This window comes from Myotis yumanensis, unplaced genomic scaffold (assembly GCF_028538775.1).
Source record: "Myotis yumanensis isolate MYYU_CA2020_CCGP unplaced genomic scaffold, mMyoYum1.0.hap1 SCAF_5, whole genome shotgun sequence".
NCBI classification, from domain to species: Eukaryota; Metazoa; Chordata; class Mammalia; order Chiroptera; family Vespertilionidae; genus Myotis; species Myotis yumanensis.
The window spans coordinates 55324462-55347281 of NW_027223756.1; the positions used below are offsets into that span (position 1 = coordinate 55324462).

The 22820-nt window shown below is 37.4% G+C and overlaps 1 protein-coding gene across 4 annotated transcripts in view; it reads right to left on the reverse strand.

Moving 5' to 3' along the window:
- LRBA (LPS responsive beige-like anchor protein) overlaps nucleotides 1-22820 on the reverse strand; it is a 554804-nt gene that overhangs the window by 393317 nt on the left and 138667 nt on the right. For all 4 annotated transcript variants that reach the window (XM_070415300.1, XM_070415301.1, XM_070415299.1 and 1 more), the window contains 2 exons: nucleotides 10192-10270; nucleotides 7280-7413 (listed from right to left, as the gene is read on the reverse strand). In XM_070415300.1, coding sequence (XP_070271401.1) covers nucleotides 7280-7413; nucleotides 10192-10270 — 213 coding nt within the window. The remainder of the gene's footprint in view (nucleotides 1-7279; nucleotides 7414-10191; nucleotides 10271-22820) is intronic.

Sequence of the window (22820 nt, forward strand, 5' to 3'; positions counted from 1 at the left end):
GAAATTGGGTGAAGGGTACATATAATATGCTGTAGTATTTTATAGTTTTTTTTACATGTATGAGATTATTTTAAATTAAAATATTAAAATATTTAAAATTAATAAAATATTAATTGAAATGTATCTGCATTACATGAAAAATCTCCTAATTGCTTCTAGCATAATTTCTTAAATTGTGCTAAAATTTACAAGGGATCAATTAAAAAATATCTTAATTCTAAATGATATAATAGAAAATATATAATAGTGCAGTTATAAGCACTTCTCTGAAAACTAGAGGCCCAATGCACAAAAATTTGTGAACTCGGGGGGGAGGGGGTCCCTCAGCCCGGCCTGTGCCCTCTCGCAGTCTGGGACCCCTTGGAGGATGACCACCTGCTGCCTTAGGCCTGCTCCCTGGGAGATTGGGCCTAAGCTGGCAATCAGACATCCCTCTGGCAGCTCGGCAGCCCTTGGGGGATGTCCACTTGCCAGCGGGGATCAGACCTAAGCTGCAGTCGGACATCCTTAGCGCTGCTGAGGAGGCGGGAGAGGCTCCCACCACCACCACTGTACTGGCAGCCATCAGCCTGGCTTGTGGCTGAGCAGAGCTCCCCCATGTGGGAGCGCACTGACCACCAGAGGGCAGCTCCTGCATTGAGCATCTGCCCCCTGGTGGTCAGTGTGTGTTAGAGTGACCAGTCATTCCCAGTCTTTCTGCTGTTAGGGTCAGTTTGCATATTACCCTTTTACTACATAGGATAGAGGCCTGGTGCACGGGTAGGGGCCAGCTGGTTTGCCCTGAAGGGTGTCCCGGATCAGGGTGGGGGTCCCGCTTGGGTGCCTGGCCAGCCTGGGTGAGGGGCTTATGGCTGTTTGCAGCTGGCCACACACCCTTTAGGGTGGGGGTCCCTACTGGGGTGCCTGGCCAGTCTGGGTGAGGGGCTGAGGGCCATTTTCAGGCTGGCCGGGACTGAAGCTCCCAGCCTCTCCTTTTTTTTTTTTTTTTTTTTTGTTTTATTCTGGGACTTATTTACCTTCTATAATTGAAACTTTGTTGCCGTCACTGGAGCTGAGAGCTGGCTATTGCTTGCTCCAGCTCTGAGGCCACGGCCTGCTGAAAGCAGGTATCTGGGGTTTGTTTAGCTTCTATAATGGAAACTTTGTTGCTGTCACTGGAGCTAAGAGCCGGCTCCAGCTCCTTGGCCACGGCCGGCTGAAAGCAGGTATCTGGGGTTTGTTTAGCTTCTATAATTGAAACTTTGTTGCTTTCGGAGCTCAGAGCCGGGCCGCGGCAGGCGGGGAGCCTTGGCTTCCTCCATCACTGGAGCAAGCAAGCCTCCTGCTCGCTTCAGCTGCGTGGCTGCTGGCCGCCATCTTTGTTGGCGGTTAATTTGCATATCGCTCTGATTACCCAATGGGAAGCGTAGCGAAGGTACGGTCAATTACCCTTTTTGTCTTTTATTAGATAGGATAAAAATTTAAAGAAGTGAATTTAAAGAAGGGATTAGCCAAAAAAAATATATGTACAATCCATGGAAACAGACAACAGTATGGTGATGGCCAGAGAGAAGTGAGGGCAAGAGCTGGGTAGAGGGGGTAAAAGGGGAGAAATAGGGACATCCTATATAATAATAATAATGAAAGGCTAATATGCACATTGACTGAATGGCAGAATGACCGGTTGCTATGATGCGCACTGGCCACCAGGGGGTAGATGCTCAATGCAGGAGCTACCCCCTGGTGGTCAGTGCACTTCCATATGGGGAGTGCCATTCAGCCAGAAGCTGGCTCATGGCTGGCCAGCGCAGTGGTGGTGGCAGGAGCCTCTCCCACCTCTGTGGCAGCACTAAGAATGTCCAACTAACGGTTTAGACCCAATCCCTTGGGGGCCTAAGCCGTTAGTCAGACATCCCCTGAGGGCTCCCTGACTGCCAGGAGGATGTCTGACTGCAAGCTTAGGCCTGATCCCCCGGGGAGTGGGCCTAAGTTGACAGGTGGACATCCCCTAAGGGGTCCTGGACTGTGAATGGGCGCAGGCCGAGCTGAAGGGAACCCCCCCTACAAGTGCACAAATTTTTGTGCACCAGGCCTCTAGTTTCAACTATAAAATCCACTACTTCCAGCAAGTAAATTCAGATCTTTCTACAACTAGGTAATTATTCTTATTGCTCGATTCTAGTGTTATCAGAATTGCTACCAACTTTCCTTTTACAGCATAGTATTTGGGCTGTCATCTGGTACAGGTCTTTTCTATCTACTCAGATAATGAACAATTATAATAAAAACAATCTTGGGCCATCCAAAGTTTGAAAGTTATAGGTGATCTTTTGTCCCCTTTACAAAAGATCATAGCTTAGTTCAATATTTATAGACTTAAAAATAATTATACATTTTAGTCTTATTTCTCAATAATAAAGATTAACAAACCAGAAGGTTGATGCTACGTAGTTGGATGTGAAGATTCAGCAACAAGTATATGCACTACTCAGTGAGTTGATAGTAAAATGTCAAATATCATTTCATAGTTTGATTAAACAATTCATAAGTTTACTGGAGTGGGGTTTTGTATATTTGTAAAAGATGGGGAGTGGGGCCAGGATGGATATAGTACGTTAAGTTTTAAATAAGAAAGAGCGTCAGAAGATGAAAGATACCTTATATTAGACCTCTAATATTAAGCTCCCTGCCCAGAGGACACTGACATCGCAACCACAAATGTAGAACCTTGGGAGTGTATAAACAGGAGATAATCCCAATTAAGGACTGTGTCTGAGATTTCACAACTTAATCACATCTCTATTTTTTACCTTAATTTTTGCCTTTGAATGACACTGGCTGCATATATGACAAAGCAATAATGAATTATAAACCACTAAATCCAGTCTTCAGATTTACACTCATACGCTAAGAGTTATCCAAAGGAAGACCATAAGACAACATTTGCAGTCAAGTTGTAAGTTGTTGCAGAAGTATCAATTTTTATTTCATATACACACACATCCTATTATTGTACCAATTATTAGAAAGAGAACAAGTTAATGTAGGCTCAGATGTCTGACTAGGCCAGCCATGGGCAAACTACGGCCCACGGGCCAGATCCGGCCCGTTTGAAATGAATAAAACTAAAAAAAAAAAAGACCGTACCCTTTTATGTAATGATGTTTATTTTGAATTTATATTAGTTCACACAAACACTCCATCCATGCTTTTGTTCCGGCCCTCCGGTCCAGTTTAAGAGCCCATTGTGGCCCTCGAGTCAAAAAGTTTGCCCACCCCTGGACTAGGCCCATCATCTCACCTCCCTAAAAGGCTCCCAGAATGAAAGTTGGGTTCGATTTGGTTGTTTTATTTTTGGTTGGTTTTTCAAAATATGGAATTTTAGTCTCTTCAAAGAAGACAAACCCAAGTTGCTAAGTCCAGAGTTTTACACTCTTCTGGAGTTTCATAACCAAAGACCACTACAATTTCTTCACCAGAGACTATTTATCCCACCTCTATTACCATTGTTTTTCCTTATTATTAAACTCAAAAATATTAAATGATTTACTGGATATTAAACTAGCAACATCTGAACCCTCTGATCTACCTAAACTCTCAAGAATTCCATGAAAAACAGTCATGACCATTTATCATCTGGAATAAAACAAAGCTTTTAATATATATATATATATATATATACATATACATATATATATACATACATACATACATACACACACACATTTTTTAAATTATATTTTATTGATTTTTTACAGAGAGGAAGGGAGAGGGATAGAGAGTTAGGAACATCGATGAGAGAGAAACATCCATCAGCTGCCTCCTGCACACCCCCTACTGGGGATGTGCCCGCAACCAACAACCAAGGTATGTGCCCTTGACTGGAATCGAACCTGGGACCCTTTAGTCTGCAGGCTGACGCTCTATCCACTGAGCCAAACCAGTTAGGGATATGGAGATATATATATATATATATATATATATATATATATATATATATACACACACACACACACACACACACACACATACACACACACATATACACACACACACATTTTTAATCACCTTAAATAATTTACAGAAAGAATGGGATGGTGATAAACATTATTAGAAGTTTTAATAAGAATGTAAGCAATTAGAAAATATGTGATTCTACACATGATATACTATGAAGTATTACATCTAATTAAACTTTTAAATCTAATTTTTAGTCATCAGAAAATACATGGGATAGAGAAACCATTAGAGGACATAACCAAGAAGCAGCAGCCATAATACCAAATCATGTAACATTCTACAGAACAACCAACCAACCAGATTTCTTCAGTAGGTCAACAGCATGAAAACAAAGGGGAAATAGGGACAAACTATTTGACATTAATCTATATATATAAAAGCCTAAGCGACCAGCTGACCGGCCAGTAGCTATGACACACACTGACCACCAGGGGGCAGACGCTCAATGCAGGAGCTGCCGAGCTGTGGTGACTTGGCAGCAGCAGTTCTCTGGTGACGCGCCTGGAACCAGAAAGGAGGGAGCCCGATTCCTGAATGCATCACCTGAGAACCACCCTCTCACAATCTGGGACTCCTCAGGGGATGTCAGAGAGCTGGTTTCGGCCTGATCCCTGCAGGCCAGGCCTAGGGACCCCTCCAGTGCACAAATCAATGCACCGGGCCTCTAGTAAAGACATAAGAGGCATAACCAAATGCAATAAATTGATTTTGATTAGATCTTAAGCAGAAAAAATAAATTATAAAAATACATCTTTTAAATAAAAATGAATATGAGCTGAGTATTAGATGACCTTATGGAACTATATTATTAATATTAGGTGTTATAGCAGCAATTATAATTATGTAAGAAAATACCTTTGTTACATGAATTTATGAATTATTTAGGGGTGAATCAACATGATGTCTGGGATTATTTTAAATACTAAAGCAAAAAAGAGGAGGTAAATAAAACTACTGGGCAAAACAAAGATAATTCTGGTAGTTGGTAATTATAAGTTCACTAATATTGCATTTTCTACTTTATAATATTTAAAATATTCGCTTAAAGTTTATTAATTAAAAAAAATTTTTTTTAATTTAAAAGTGATGACTTTACCAGTGCCTGGTCTCACAGCTAGTCCCTAATAAGCCAGAATTAAAACCAAGGTCTCACACTAGCTGGCTTGGCTCAGTGATTAGAGCAGCGGCCTGCAGACTAAAGGGTCCCGGGTTCAATTCTGGTCAAGGGCACATGCCTGTATTTTGGGCTCGATCCACACTGGGGGTATGCAGGAGGCAGCCGATCAATGATTCTCTCTCATCATTGATGTTTCTCTCTCTCTCCTTTGCCCTTCCTCTCTGAAATCAATAAAAAGGTATTTTTAAAAATAAATAAAAAAGGTCTCTTGCCTTTTAGACCAATGCTTTTTCTACTGTACCACACTGCAATCACCTCTACTCAAAACTTTTCTGTTCTACAATGCATAAAAACACCACCCAAAAAATTACAACCTAAAATATGTACACAAGTTACATAAAAATTCTTACATTTGTTTGCTGTTTTTATGAACAGTCCAATGAGTAGACACTGCTCAAGTTTATAGCTGATTAATAATACACCATCATTCTTATTATTTTATTAGATTTCACCAGTAAAAAATTGACTAAAAATGTTGAGGGATCGTGAATTGGCAAGTTTACTACTTCTGAGTATCTAAGGTGATCCTTTTTTGTTGGGTTTACTATAAAATTCAAAAACCAACTAAAAAGCAACAACGTCTTGCTACACCAAGAGGCTATAATTAATACATTCAGTTTACAGTAATGAAATAAAATATAGATAAGTTGTCAGTCACATCACTTTAAAAAATAAATATTTGATATGTGAAATATAATTTAGGGAAAAGCCCTTCTATTTTTCAATTCAATTCCTTTCAAATTGTATTACTTACTTAGGTCAAACAGTTCATGGCTAAATAAATTATGTCTTGTAGCAGGTAAAATAAATTTTCACCCCAAACTTAATTAAACATTTCTAAAACCTAAACTTTCTTCTTCAAATAAATTCAATGCTACTATTTGACTATATGGAAACAAATTGTTCAGCACCAATTCCATATACATCTGCAGCAGAGATGATAATGAAATTTTCAGATTAGGAGAATCTAAGTATCTAATCCTAAGCCATTAACCATGGCACAGACAAGCCAGATTTAGCAAACATCTAGTCGAAACACTTTTGAATGCAAAAATCAATTTCACATTATCACTGATGAAAATCCTCTAGGTTCTCCTTTGAAAAATTAGTTAGGAGATGAAGACTGGTATTTTGAAGTCAGACTACTAAGCTCTTAAATAGAACTAATTTTTCTCCACTGAACTGATATCTGCTGTCTGAAGAAAGTAAGTTTACTTCCACTTGGTTCAGTTACCCTCTTTAATATTTGAAGACATTTACTACATGGCAGGTGCCCTATGTAAAATAAACTTTTAAAATGTCCCTATATTCCTCATCCATTCCACAAATAGCATGGTTTTCAACTCTCTCAGTAACCTACTTCTGCATGCTATCTAGGTTAACACATTTCAAGTTATACTACATAGAAAAGACCCAGTAATCTATGTATGATATAAGCAGGATAATGTACAATACTACTGTCATTTCTAAATGTTTGTAAAAAGAATGCTACTAATAGAGACTAATAATTCATTCCTCGTTTTCCTAATAAGGATCTTAAGTTCAAGTAAAACCCCAGGTAAATGCCCCACTAGTTATGATAATACTAGTCTCTACAATGCTCTATTCTCATAGTTAATTTTTAAAAAACAACAACTCTTAGTTCCTCGACTCAGTATATAAATTTCTTTCATTCAAATCACTGATAAAAAATTAATAGATTAGAATAGGAGGTGTGACATATTTTTTGAAAGACAGAGACTATGAGAAACCTTAAAAGTTGAAAACACTAAAAAAATTAAAAATCCATGCATCTCTTATTATCCATTTAAGTCCTTAATCTTTTTTTTTTAAATATGTTTTATTGACCTTCTACAGAAAGGAAGGGAGAGAGATAAAGAGCTAGAAATATCGATGAGAGAGAAACACCGACCAGCCGCCTCCTACACACCCCTCACTGGGGATGTGCCTGCAACCCAGGTACATGCCCTTGACCGGAATCGAACCCGGGACCCTTCAGTCCGAAGGCCGATGCTCTATCCCCTGAGCCAAACCGGTTCTGGCAGTCCTTAATCTTGAAATTAAATATGTTTATATAAAATGAAATAAAGAAGAACCACTTACTTGTTCCTTCTATAAGTAGCTCTTGTCCATGGCTACCCAAAAGTGTCCGAGAAAGAAAAGGTGCAAAATCCACAAAAATCTCTCGCAGAAGGGGAGCTGCCTTTTCCAAAGCATGTTCAAGCCTCTCTGTAATACTAATGTAAAGATGTTAGGTTCCCTGAATTATTCAGTAGAGTTTACAAATTTTCTAGTTTTTAAAATACATTCCCACAGCAATGAAAAATTAAAAGCCAACTAAAGATTCATTATCGCTATGCATACCATTCCTTCTGCCTGGACTATCCTTTTTTTATTCTGTTTTCTATAGCCACCCCCCAGCCTTGACAAACAACCACTCCAAGAATCAGCTCTTGTTAGATGTCTTATAATTAGCCAGATCAGATCACTTGATTTTAGCCTTATAACCTAAACAAACTCTATCAAATCCTTATCATATTTGTTTATTCACCACCAAACCATCAGCACTTCCAGTTCAAGAACTGTCTTCATTTCTAAGTTCTCAACTGAAGCATATAGTAAAGACTCAATAAATGGTTATGAACCGAAATAATCAGTTTATGTTCTTTTCACTGATACCTACCTCTGAAAGAATTTGTTTCTAATATAATCTGAACAACTTTTCATTTGAAAACAGTATACTTTACTGACACATTTATAATAATTTCAATTTACACATTAATGTATTTTTGACTAAACATACATAGTCATATAAATATGAATACAAAAATAAACACATATGTACACATACACATACATACTTAATGAGTTTTTTAAAAAAGCCCTCTGCCTTTCAGGAAATTCAGAGGTACCCACACCTTTAGTTTCTAACTTATAAACCAAACATATACACAAACAGCCACTACTTACGTACTATTCACATAAGGACTACTTCCTATTCATACTATCAACTAGAGTTGCTACTGAAACCATTACCACTGGAAAATTCTGTTGTGAATAACCATCTCTTTCCAGGTATTTACTTATCTCTTAGAGCAGTGCTTCTCAACCTTCCTAATGCCGTGACCCTTTAATACAGTTCCTCATGTTGTGGTGACCCCCAACCATAAAGTTATTTTCATTGTTACTTCATAACTGTAATTTTGCTACTGTTATGAATCGTAATGTAAATATCTGATATGCAGGATGTATTTTCATTGTTACAAATTGAAGATAAATAAAGTATAGTGATTAATCACAAAAACATGTAATTATATATGTGTTTTCTGATGGTCTTAGGCAACCCCTGTGAAAGGGTCGTTCGACCCCCAAAGGGATCGCGACCCAGAGGTTGAGAACCGCTGTCTTAGAGCCTCTTATACCTGACAAGAGGCCCAGTGCATGAAAATTCATGCACTGGAGGGGGGTGTCCCTCAGCCCGGCCTGCCCCCTTTTACAGTCCAGGAGCCCTCAGGGGCGGGAGGCGACCGGCGATCAGGGGAAGGTGACACCCATCGCACCTCTGCTGCAGCCACTGCCAGCAGCACAAGCCTCAGCCGGCCCTGGTTACCTGTGCCTCAGGTGGCCCTGGGCGGCTGGGGGACTGAGGGGACTGGGGGACTCTGGAGGCAGACACTCGGGGTGGTCCCAGCCTTGCTGCGTGCCTGCTGCCCCAGCGGGGCTAAGGGGACTGGGCGCCGCCATCTTGTGGCTGTGGGCGCTGCCATCTTTGATGGCATGGCAGTCTAACCCTAACCCTAACCCCTGCAGGCCTGGTCGCCCCCAACTGCCCCATCCCTGCTGGCCTGGTCACCCCTAACAGCCCTCCCCTGCTGGCCATCATGTGGCTGTGGGTGCTGACATCTTTGAGGGCGTGGCCATCAATTAGCATATCCCCTCCTTATTGGCTGTGGGTGATGCCATTTTTGTGACCATGTGAGGGTCAATTAACATATTCCCTCTTTATTAGATAGGACAGCGGTTATCAACCTGGGTGTGTCACCTGAGACGTGCACTGACCACCAGGGGCCAGACACTCTGACCAGTACGTTAGCTTGCTGCTGGGGTCTGGCCAATCAGGTGGGTCGAGACCCCTTTGGCAGTCGAACGACCCTTTCACAGGGGTCGCCTAAGACCATCCTGCATATCAGGTATTTACATTATGATTCATAACAGTAGCAACATTGCAGTATGAAGTAGCAACGAAAATAATTTTATGGTTGGGTCACAACATGAGGAACTGTATTTAAGGGGCCAGAAGGTTGAGAACTACTGAGATAGGATGATACCACAACTGCAAGCCTACACTTGCAGCACCTAAAGTGACTATATTTGTGGAGTGCTATGAATTTTCCAGCTGTGGTAAGGATTAAGAACTCAGCCACGAGGGTTCTAGTGGTGGAAAATAGTCGCAGAATTCCAAATTAGAATTTGAAATATATTCCCAATTAAACAACACTAATGACAGTAAAAAAAAAAACAAACAAAAAAAAAACCTATCTATAATTCAATATTACTGTGGCTTTGGTTGACTGGCTATAACTTTTATTTTCAGCAATTTATTTATGGAAGAGGAACAGCAAATTTTAAACTTTCAGTTTACAATCCTATGAAAAATAAGCCATAAGCTATTATGTGTGTAATTAAATATTTGCTATGCATGTAGCATTTACTAATCACAAACAGCCACTTCTCATAAAACTTTTACATCTCATCTTTAAAGAGGTGGGGGATCTGCAGGAAGAGGCTGGTCAATGTTTCACTTTCACATCAATGTTTCTCTCTCTCTCTCCCTCTCTCTTCCTCTCTTTCTAAAAGTTAATGAAAAATTAAATAAATAAAACCCCTAAAATATTTGCAAGTTACTAAATATCATGTAAGTTTTTAAAAATAGAAACAAAATAATTTTTTAAGTAACTATATGTAGACATTTTAAAGTAATAAATCACAAACATCCAGATCAGTAGCTTGAATACCTCATATTTGAAACTTGGTCCTGTGGAACTGAACCAACTGCTGGAACTGAGGGCAATTTTGCATTTGATGATCTACCACCTATAAAAGAAAATAACCATTAATAGGAATTTTTTTTTTAGATACAAGGTTCAAACAAAAAGGATAACTTTATACCAAGTCAATAAAAAATATATTATAATGCATTTTTAAACACCCTTTATAATTTGGATAACACTAAAATATACCAGTTAACAAGCTTTTTAATCATTTAATACATAAACTTCAGTTACAAGTTCAATTATTAAGCTGACTAATCCTTCATCCATTCATTGGATGAAAGGTAATAGAAAAATAAATTATGACCAGGTTGGGGTCACAATTCTTTCTATTCAACACCAAGTGGCAACAGAGATTTATAAGTAGAAACTTTTTTTAATTGAAGCAAAAGACATAAACAATTCCAAATTTAGCCTTAAATAGGTATTACCTCCATTACCATAAAAACTGTCATTATTCAGTCAACAAATAACTTCTGCCATATCCTATTTCTGAGTCTAGTTTAGCAAACACAACCCAGTGAAGACCTAAGAAATTTTTCTTAAATTTAAATAATTTATAGTCCCTAATTTGTGTCCTCACTGCTAAGTGTCCAGTCATCCATTCAACCAATCAAAGCGTACTATGCTAACGATATGCTAAGGTTGCTCAACCTCTCGCTATGACGTGCACTGACCACCAGGGGCCAGACACTCTGACCAGTAGGTTAGCTTGCTGCTGGGGTCTGGCCAATCAGGACTGAGCGAGACAGGCTGGACATGCCCTGGAACCCTCCCGCAGTCCCTCCCCGGCTGGCCAACCTCCCGCATCCCTCCTCAGCCTTGATTATGCACCGGTGGGGTCCCTCGGCCTGGCCTGCACCCTCTCGCAATCCAGGACCCCTCAGAGGATGTCAGAGAGCCGATTTCAGCCTGATCCCACTCAACACAGGAGCTGCCCTGGGCCTAAACCATCAGTCAGACATACCCCAAGGGCTCCTGGACTGCGAGAGGGCACAGGCCAGGCTGAGGGATACCCCCCCTTGCACACGAATTTTGTGCACCGGGCCTCTAGTTAGTATATACTCTGTTATTACATTTGTCACACTGTCCATCAATTAAATTTTTAAATGTCCTTCTTCCTACTGTGCCAATTTTTTTTGAAAGCAGAGGCCTCATCTTTTCATCCATATAACTCTATAGCCTAGAGCCACATGTGGCTCTTTGGCCCCTTGAGTGTGGCTCTTCCACAAAATACCACATGCGGGCGTGCATATACAGTGCGATTGAAACTTCGTGGCCCATGCGCAGAAGTCAGTATTTTGTGGAAGAGCCGGTATTTTCTGGAAGAGCCACATTCAAGGGGCCAAAGAGCCGCATGTGGCTCACAAGCCGTGGTTTGCCAAGCCACAGTTTGCCGACCACTGGCCTAGAGAACTTGATATGACAGTCCTCAATTTGTTAATTGCAGAAATTATTCCTTTAATCATTCCCATCTCCCATATTTCAGGTCAATCTTCCCACCTGGTATATACATTTCTATTTCCTACTCTCTTGTGTCACTATTTTGTTCAAACTACTGTGAAAAATGAATTTCCACCATGTGATCTTTTTTTTTAATAGATGTGTATTGATTTCAGAGAGGAAGGGAGGAGAGAGAAACATCAATGATGAGACTCATTGATCAGCTGCCTCCTGCAAGCCCCACAATGGGGATCAAGCCTACAGCCCAGGCATGTGCCCAGACCGGGAATCAAACTGTGACCTCCTGGTTTATAGATTGACACTCAACCATTGAGCCATGCCTGCCAGGCTCCACCATGTAATCTTATTTTCCTCTCCAATGAAGACTACCAGATACCCTTAAATTACGCTTGTATATCTATATTGTTGAATAGCCAATTCACCCTTTTACAGTATCAAATGGCTCAAACTATTTTGTCCTATGTAAAGTCATTATGTTTTAAACAAATAACTGCTTAAAAATTTTACTTGGCCAGAGAAAACTAATCACCCGGAAATTAAGTATCTGCTCTTTAAGAATGGATAGGCACAGAAACAAGTCTTGAAAGAGTGAGTCTAGAAGACTAATTTAGAGAAGTCCTAACAAGCTCAAGAGAGTACAGGGGGAAAAAATTCCTATTTAAGAATCAGAATACATAGGATAGGAAATCATTGAATTTCAGCTAGAAGTAGGATCTATAAAAACAGAGTCATTAGTTTTCTAAGGCCAATGTTAGAGAGAAGAAAAGAACAGACACATATAGTACCAAATGCCCGTCTATGACACTGGAATCTAACTGGGATGGTATCCTAACGACCCGGAGTGTACAAGTACAGATATGCACATCTTGTTGCAGCTGCTATTCAAGAAAAGAAATTTCAGTTTCTGAGAGCAGTATCCTAAAAGGGTGTCAAGCTAATACTGGGGTAAATACAGACTGAAATCCCATCACAAATCTATAGAGAGGTAGACCAAGAAAGACAGCAAACATGTTGAAGCAAATGAAACAAAGAATATGCAAAGCTGATAAACAAGGAGGGAAGAGGGGCTCCAAGGATCCTGGAATCTATGCACTATCAGAGGTCAGATGCTTTTATCTGTTTTCCAAACTTCAGGCCTGGGAATCCTGGAAGCACTTAAAGGGGACAAAATGGTATGCACAAAAGATAGATAAAAGAGAGACAGAAGAAGAAATGTTCATGTACAATGTACAGAGAAAGATGGCAGAAACAGATGAGAAGGAAGAAAAGCAAGCTCTGACATCTGGGAGCTGGCCTGATATCAACTAGGCCCACCATTCCTGGTGTTGCTAGGAGCGGGCTTAGAACCCAAACCTAGGTCTTGGTATTCTCTCATTGACTATAAACAATTTCACAAAACAGCAACATTAGACAAAGCCATGTCATGACCATGACAAATCACCATAAAACAATACCACTCTATGATCATGTCCCAACAGACAAAAACATGAACTCCACCTAAATAACAAAGATAATCAAACACCCCATGTCCTAATATAAATGACTACTGTTTCACTGTAAATTATAGCTTTAGCTTTACTTAAGTCTTCCATGCTTCTAGATAATATTTATTAGGATGTCTCATCATTGAATTACCCATGATTCCTAACAATATCCAATTCAGAGGAAAGCCTCACATCCTTCACTTCTCCCCCAAATAACCTCATATAAACTCAGCTCCTATAATAAATCTTTTCTAACACTATTACTGAGATGCCCAGAGTTTCCTCATTCTGTGCATTCTTCCTCTCTGATCAACCATAGGTTTTTTTATCCTGGTGGTCTTTGGTTGGGGACTTGAGATAAAAACCAGGCAGAGAAAGACAGCAATCACAGGCTCATTTAAAAAAGAAAAGAAAAGAAAGACAGAAATCTCCAAGTAAAAATTGTTTTCTATAACAGCCTATTTCATCATAAGATGCAAATTTTTACATATGGTAGCATCTCTCAAATCAATGCATTTTACAATCAAAGGCATCTTAACAACTGTAGTCAGCCAGAAGTTGAGACCTAATTGTGATTAAACACAGTAGACAAAATCCAGAACACAACACAACCAAATCTGAGATTTGGTAAAAGACTAAGTAAGTAAGAATTGTGTAATTATTTAAATTCTTTATTTTGCTAACCTACAACCTCAATATTACATAAACTAGAGGAAAAATAGTTGAATACTCTGAACATGTAGTCTGAACATAATAGTTTGCTTGTGGTGAAGATGTATACCTAAGAACTAAGGGCTTTACCATAATTTGGTTCCAAAGGAATAAGCATAGTAAACTATCTCCAGCACCTGTCTTCACTACCAAAGGATTCCAAATGTGGCAGTAAATGCAATTGGGTTTAAAAGTTTAGAGTTCTTATCTAAGAATTTATAATCTTGACAGTTATTTTCCCAATATGACCACAACATAAAAACTCTGCAGTTTAAAAAGCGAAAGACCCTCTTTCCCAAACCTTCTTGCATTAGACTGAAAGCAGTTGCACCAGGATGGGAGGTGCACTGACCTGGAGTAAGGTATATGAACCCAAACAATGTACGGAGGACATTTAAGTAGTAAATAAAACTAAAAAGAACTTTAAGGTAATGGCTTGGAATTCAGAGTACCTGTGTGAATTCGTGGTGTCACTAAATATAGATGTATGAAAGTATCTATAAAATGCATTCCCTCATTCACATATAAACAAACAACACAAACACACACAGCCCCAGATCTGTCCTGATAGGAACTGGGAGTAGGAAGACCCTAATACCTCATGTATAGATCTTGACTTCTAAATACTATTTTCTCCACTAAGAGATAAATGGCTACTTCAAGATCTGTGAAAGAAAAATATAAAATGAGTATAAAACATCTAGTTTTATGTGTTTTTGTTTTAATTTTTTATTGAATTTATTGGGGTGACATTGGTTCACAAACCATACAAGTTTAAAGTATACAACTCAATAAAATATTTGCACACTGCATCAAGCACCCATAGCCCAAAGCTAAGTGTCTTTCCATCCCCATTTATCCCCCTTTGCCCACCTCCACCTACCCCCAGCCCCCTTTCCCTTTATCACTACACTGTTGTCTGTGTCTATGGGTTATGCATATACATTCTTTTGCTTAATCCCTTCACCTTCTTTCACCAGCCCCCCAACCCCCTCCCCTCTGACAGCTGTTCCATGTATCCATGCCTGTTTCTATTTTGTCAGTTTATTTTGTTCATTAGATTCCACATGTGAGATCACAGATTTGTCTGTCTCTGACTGGCTTATTTCACTTAGCATAATAACCTCCAGGTCAATCCATACTGTTGCAAACGGTAAGATTTCCTTCTTTTTTAACAGCCGACTAGTATTACATCATGTAAATGTACCACAGCTTTTTTTTTTTTTAATCCTCACCGAAGGATATGTTTATTGATTTTTAGAGAGAGGATGGGAGGGAAGGGGGACATCAATGATTTGCCTCCATATGTGCCCTGACCAGGGATCACAACTGCAACCTCTGGCCTATGACGACAATGCTCTAAACAACTTAGCCACACAAATGGTTTACACAGCTTTTTTATCCACCCTTCTTTTATCTTCTTATGGGCACGTGGGCTGCTTCCAGGTCTTAGCTATTGTAAATAATGCTGCAATGAACATAGGATTGCATATATTCTTTCGAATTAATGTTTCAGGTTTCTTTGGATATATTCCCAGAAGTGGGATCTCTGGGTCATAAGGCAGTTCCATTTTTAATTTTTTGAGGTAACTCCTCACTCTTTTCCACAGTGGCTGCACCAGCCCACATTCCCACCAACAGTGTATGAGGGTTCACTTTTCTCCACATCCTCACCAACATTTGTTTTTTGATTTATTGATGATAGCCATTCTGGTAGGTGTGAGTTGCTATCTCACTGTGGTTTTAATTTGCATCTCTCTGATGATTAGTGGCGTTGAACATTTTTTCATATATTTATTGGCCTTCTGTATGTCCTCTTTGGAGAAATGTCTATTCTAGTCCTTTGCCCATTTCTTAATTGGGTTGCTTATCTTCTTGGTGTTGAACTATATAAGTTCTGTATATATTTTGGAAATTAATCCCTTATCAAATTATCATTGGCAAATATGTTCTCTCATCCAGTGGGTTCCCTTTTCATTTTGTTGGTATGTTACAGGATATGTCATAAGGATAGATAAGCCAGCTTGAAGGGACTCCCACTGACTAAGCTGTAGATAATTTGAGCATCAAAATAATATAGCAACTGATTATAACCCATCCAACAAAATAGGAATCCATGAGGCCATACTGATATGATAAATTAATAATCAGAGGAACAGAATATTTAATAATTTCAAAGTACCTCCAATAATACACTTATAAAATGGAAAAAGTAACTTTACAATATAGAAAGTACCTGACAGCTATACTTATGTCAAGTGATGAAAAATGGTCATCATCGGTAATGTTACAAATCAAAACTGTACACCATGCAATTAGATTTTCTTTCCTTATCTGTTCCATAGTATTTCTACCAAAGAAGTATAATCTGTTTCTAATTATAAGAAATATATCAGACCAACTCAAATTCAGGAACATTAATTCCAGTTGTTTCCAATTTTTTACCATATTAACAAATGTTTTGTATGTGCTTACATGAATCTATGTGCATTCCTTTATTTTCTAACTTCCTATAAGTCAATAAACACACTTTCAATGCTGATAAACACTGCCAAATTGCCCTGAAGAAAGAATAAACAATTTCCACTTCTTTGATTACTAGTAAAATTGAATTTATTCTCTCAATTTACTGGACACAAAACAGGAACTATAAATGAATATTTTGTTGAAAAGTCTAGAAACTATAAAGCAAAGAATCAATCCTAGATTTGACCGTCATAAAAAGTAGATTTCTAATAATTTCATGTATCAGATCTCTATAAAACAAAACATAACCATTAATATTAACCACTGTCCTCTACAAGAAAAGCCTGACACTGCCTCACACCACTCGCACAATTTCCTCAGGTTCAATTCAATTTCATCTGTGCTTATTCTACTTGCTCTTTTAGTTAGGTAAGGCAAATAAAGTTCATTCTGGATATAGACAGACACAGTCAGGCTCTAATAAGGGGTTCTGTAGATTTAACTGATTATTAAACAGCAAGGAACTGGGATAACTTGACCTTCCTTGAAATATGCTTAGTCTTCAGGCAGACCTTGATCAATAATCAGCAGCTCTGATTACCAGGTCTCAGGAAACAGCAGAATCCAGAAATCTGGGCTGTTTGATGCCCCACAGGTTTGGTTCCTTTGGGGAGAGGGCATGGCAGCAATCTTCCACAATTACCCTCTGGATAATTACTAAGCCAACCTCTTAGAGTGAGCATATTCCTACAAGATGAATTTACCCATAGTGAATCTCTTTTCCACAACACATTTCCTTCTCCTTCCCTTGATAATCAGCGTTTACTTTTCTTTTTACTGGGATTTTTGTTTATTGCTGACCTTTGTTCCATTTTCACCATCCTGCTCAATTGAGAGCTAATTGTACCTACAATTCTAGCAAACTGAATAGAATCTATCCTAATGCATAGGATTAATTTTTAAATGAAGTTAAAGTATACATTTCTTCATATTGACAATTATTTAATATGCATATATCAATTCCCATTTCACCAACAATAGATTTCTATTTTTGCATTTTTCACAATAAAATTTCAAAGTAGTGGGCAAAACAAGGTGAAGTTGAAAATTTTTTTCACTCTTCAGTCTCGGGCATTTACAAGAGTCAGGTCCAATCATATTTCTACACAACACTCAGTTAAGTACTTCGGAGACCAAATAGCTTTATTACACCTGCAATTTCCTTAATTGATGACACCTGCAATTTCCTAAATTATTGACAGCAAGAGCATCACTGAACATGGTTGGCCACTGACTTCTATTACAAATGATTAATTAAACATTTCTGAGCTTTATTTTTCTTATCAGTGGTAATTCTTAAAGACCATGTTTACTTAGATTATATCGGACATTTTCTTTAAAAGAACTATTGGTAGTTTTTCTTAAACTTATCTGAAATTGATAAAAAAGGAACACATAAGGTCCCGTTTACTTAAAGGTACAGATAGAAGTAATAAATCTCAAAAAAGTGTTTATATGAAGCGTTAGGCTGTATATGTAAAACAAAATTAGCTTTTACAATGCTAATTGACCCTAATTTTAATGAGCTGAAATGCATACTAAAAATCTGAAAAAGACAAAGAACAATAAAATAACAAAACTACCCTAAAATTAATGTCAATTTTCAAACCTAATAGAAATTACAGCAGAAAGGGATTTTTACAAAGTTTATTTTTAATCATAAAAAACACTTTACTAACAAAGATAAATATATCAACTAGCAATAGTTATAAGAAAAAAAATCACATGAAAAAATAAACTAAATAGATCAGTAATTTCATACCAAGTTGTACTTCATTCCTGCCAGATAAAAAATGTAATTTCCAAATACATTCTGCATATTATCAACTCAGATAAAAATAAAAATCATAAATTTATTGTGTTAATTTAACATTAAAATTTTTCAACAAATGATCACATATGTAAATGCAGAAGCTACTTCCAGCATGTGGAATGATACCAACTTATCTTTTCCTTATCCTTACACTGATAAACTGGCTCCTTCACACTAACAGTTTTCCAGACATTCAAAAGGACAAAAAGGAAAATGCAAATAGATCATGTGTCTAACATCTATCCAGGGAAGAGCCAGCTGATTGTTTATTCAAGGTACTAAAGGATCTAAAAAATAAGGTCCTTTGCAATAAAGTATCATTAAAACAAATGTCAATATTTAATTCCTAAATACTGTATTTTTAATTTTCCTGTAGTCTCTCTTTTTCATTCTCTCTTTCCCCACCCATCCTGAGCCAGTTCAGGGAGGGAAGAGGCTCTATGCCCAGTAAAAACTCTTCATTAAATAAACAAAAAACTTTTTATTGAATGAGTAGATAGCCTCTAGGGTCAAATCTTATATAAGGCAAGGAATCAAATATTTTCCTTCAACATTAAATATAAATGTACTAATTAATATATGCATGCCCTAATATTCTAGTAAGTAGTATAATTTTTAAATTTTTCAAATTAGCAAACCCCCAGCATTTAAATTACTAAAGAACAGTCTATTTAGTTCCTTTATTAGGTTAGCTTTAATTTTGTTTTTTTGTTTGTTTTTTGTGGGGTTTTTTTGGGTTTTGGGGTTTTTTTCATCAACTGATTCAATTGTCTGCTTTATAACAAATGGGGAGATCATTCCACTTTATCTGTTTATAAGAAAGTATTTATTAAACAATTCTCCATGGGTCTCTTATGTTTCTGTATGTCTTGCAAGTGTAGGTACTGACTGCCTTTACTCTGGATTATATATATTTTTTTGCTGGATAATATTTTTTATTTGGTTATTGTCTAAAGTTTTACATATGTCTCCTTTTTCCTCGAATGACCCCCCCTCCCCCAGCCATAACCACCCGGGGAAAGCCCCCCCACCCCCTGCCCCAGTGTCTGTGTCCATTGGTTATGCTAATACGCATGCATACAAGTCCTTTGGTTGCTCTCTAACCCCCCCTCCCCCCCACTGCCCCTGCCATTTGTCTCTGGATCTATTCTTGTCCATAAAATTATGATGATCATTATATCCCACATATTAGTGAGATCATATTAGTGAGATCATGTGATATTTGTTTTAATCATTGATGCTTTGCATCACGGTAGAAAACCATTATAGCATATTTGAAAAAAAGAGTAACAGCATCTTCACACATATTGCATTCTGGGAAATTAAAACTTTGCTGATGAGTAACTTTAAAATATCCAGATTTTGGTATATTTACTAAAACTGTTTTTTCTCTTTTAGTTTTCTTTAAAATATGCATATAATAAAAATAAAAACAAAAATAACAATATGCATATACCAAGGTATACCTTATTATTCTCTGATAACTATCTCTTACCACTAAGGCAGATTTGCCATTGTTTTTATTAGATTATACTTTTTTTCTAATAAAATGCTACAGAAGCTAAGGAATATTATTCAAAATGAAATGTGAAACTTGTATGATATTCATTATTTATATATTAACCACAGTTTTAATAATCAACACTATTTTGAAATGTAAATATACAAACCCTCAATTTTTTGCATTATAAAATTATTTGGGTGAGAATTTTGACCTCACATAAAGTTGAAAAGCTCTAAATCTTTTTCTGGAATCCATGACTAACCAGTCCTGGTTTCTCTTTAATTGTAGCACTTGTAAATTTTAGAAATCGAATTTTGATATCAAAATTTCAAAATAATTTCAACTTTTCTGCTACAAAACTCATATTTTATGTTTTATATTCACATGGTTTCTTCAAAGTAAATTCCCATTTTTGCTAATGCACCCTGTACTTTCAGTATATTTTTTACTAATCAATTACTGAATTTGAGCAGTTCATTTTTTGTTGCTACTCACTCAGAACTGAAGTCAAGGTCCACAGAGACGGGTATTAACTGTGTTTTCATATAGAGAAAACAACTAAGATCAAACCAAGACTAATAGCTAACTTATTCAGATCTGCAAGAATAAACTTCCCAGCTCAGCATGCAATTACAACAACCAATTCATCTACAAATCTTTTATTCCCAAACCCTGCCTGAACCAGAAGAAAATAAATCTATTTCAACATAGTCTATTTTTTAATGGGAAAATAACTTAAATCAAAAGACCCACCAAAAAGAAAACAAAAATCTATGAGTAAAAAATACTGAAGGCAGACAGGTAACTTTACCTGTGAGGTGTGGATACCAAGTGAACAGAAAACAGGGTAAAAAGGCAAGTATGGTAGGCAAAAGCATGTAAAGTGGGGCAGGAGAGTAAGAAGTAGGACGACTGAAAACCAGACTTGGTTATTAGATTTTTCTTATCAAGACAGCAATTAGTGGAATGGAATATAAGCAATGAACTAAAATAGAGAAACCATATAACAGTGACAACAAGAGCATACTAAAGTGAAAAAGGAAGGGAAGAATCAGGTATGGAAGCCAAACAAGTGATAAAAATAAAGACTATCATCACAAAGAACATTTGGAATGACTTAAAAAAGAAATGAATTATTTTTAAACAAATGAGGGGGGCTAGGGAGGAAGAGGAAAAAGTTAAAAATTCTAGTCCAAAATCAAAAAACCTGGAAGCTATTCAAGAAACATCACCACCAAGAATTACACAAAGTTTTAATAATGGGGGTGAGATACATTATGATCTAGATGCAGTTTTTGTGGGGTTTTGCCAATAAATGCAAGAGTTTCCAAGATAGCAAATTATTTTGTAATTCTGCATACCTTGAGGATGAGTATATAATAAAGTGGGGCAAAAGTAGGTTTATAGTTGTGAGTTCACCAAACACAGTTTATTCTTGTATTATTAATTATTAATTATTGTATTGTTTTCCATATGAACAACTGTAAACCTACTTTTTTCCCCACGCTGCACTATATGGATTTGCTGTAAAAAATACAATGACTTCAGAAAGAAATTTATTATACTGCATATCAAATACTATACATATATCTCAGCTTTCCTTCTGTTTCTTATCTTTTCTGAAAACTGCATGATTTAAATTTTGAAAAATATATTTAAAAGCTATCAGAGAATCATATTATTTTGTCCCATAAACTGAAATTAAAGGGCAATGTAGTAAAAATAAGATAACATATTTCACTCAGTTTACTGTGAACCTCTGAACTGTAGGAATTCACTATTACTGAATTTAAAAGATGGCATAGAGTTTCATAGATATTACTAACTTTTGCCTTTTTCCCCATGGGGACTGGTCCAGAGAAATCACAGTTCATTTAAAAAAAAAAAAAAAAAAAAAAAAAAACATTGATTTTTAACAGAGAGGAAGGGAGGGGAATAGAGAGTTAGAAACATGGATCAGCTGCCTCCTACACACCCCCTACTGGGGATTTACCCGAAAGCAAGGTACATGCCCTTAACCGGAATTGAACCTGGGACCCTTCAGTCTGCAGGCTGACGCTCTATCCACTGAGACAAACCGGTTAGGGCCACAGTTCATTTTTTTAAATGGCTTTGAATGGGGGTTGAAAAACAGAAATGTGCATAACCAGGCGAAAACAAATTACCAAATTGTTTCTCCTTCGAAGTAAAAAAGTGTCCCAGTATAATGGGACAATAAAAAATAAGAATAATCTGATTATTCTACACTTACTTTCCTTTATATTTTTTCACTAAGACAATGATGAAGAAAAGTAACAAATCTACCATACTACTGCAAAATGTTAGTAACAGGAGAATGGGAAGGGGGTAGGGTACAGAAGTTACATGGGAACTCTGTACTTTTCACACAAGTTAGGAGCAAAACTCTCTGAGCCCTAGCTGGTTTGGCTCAGTGGATAGAGCGTCAGCCTGCGGACTTAAGGGTCCTGGGTTCGATTCCAGTTAAGGGCACATTCCTGGGTCGCGGGCTCAATCCCCAGTGGGGGACGCGCAGGAGGCAGCCAATCAATGATTCTCTCTCATCATTGATGTTTCTATCTCTCTCTCCCTCTCCCTTCCTCTCTGAAATCAATTTTAAAAATATATACCAAAAAAGCCTCTCTGAAATACACTATTTTATCAAATACACTATTTATATAGCAAACATACTATTATTCTAGAACAGGTAAAACAGCAGATAGAAAACCTGAGATGTCCAAAAAGATGAACTACAGACATTTTTTGTGTGATTTCAAAGTAATCCATCTAGTTATTCCTTCAAGATTTATTTTTCATTAATCTCATTCTAGAGTACCAAGAATGAATTCTTTAAGTGGTATATAATCTAGTTGTTATTTTATTTTTTTATTGATTGATTTTAAAATGACAGAGAGAGAGTGAGAAAGAGAGAAACACTAATTTGTTGGTCCACTTATTTATGCATTCACTGGTTGATTCTTGCATGTGCCCTGACTGGGAATGGAACCGGCAACCTTGGTGTATTGGGACAATGCTCTAACCAACTGCGTTACCCAGTCAGGGATTAATTTTCTCTTTTATGAAACAGCACAAC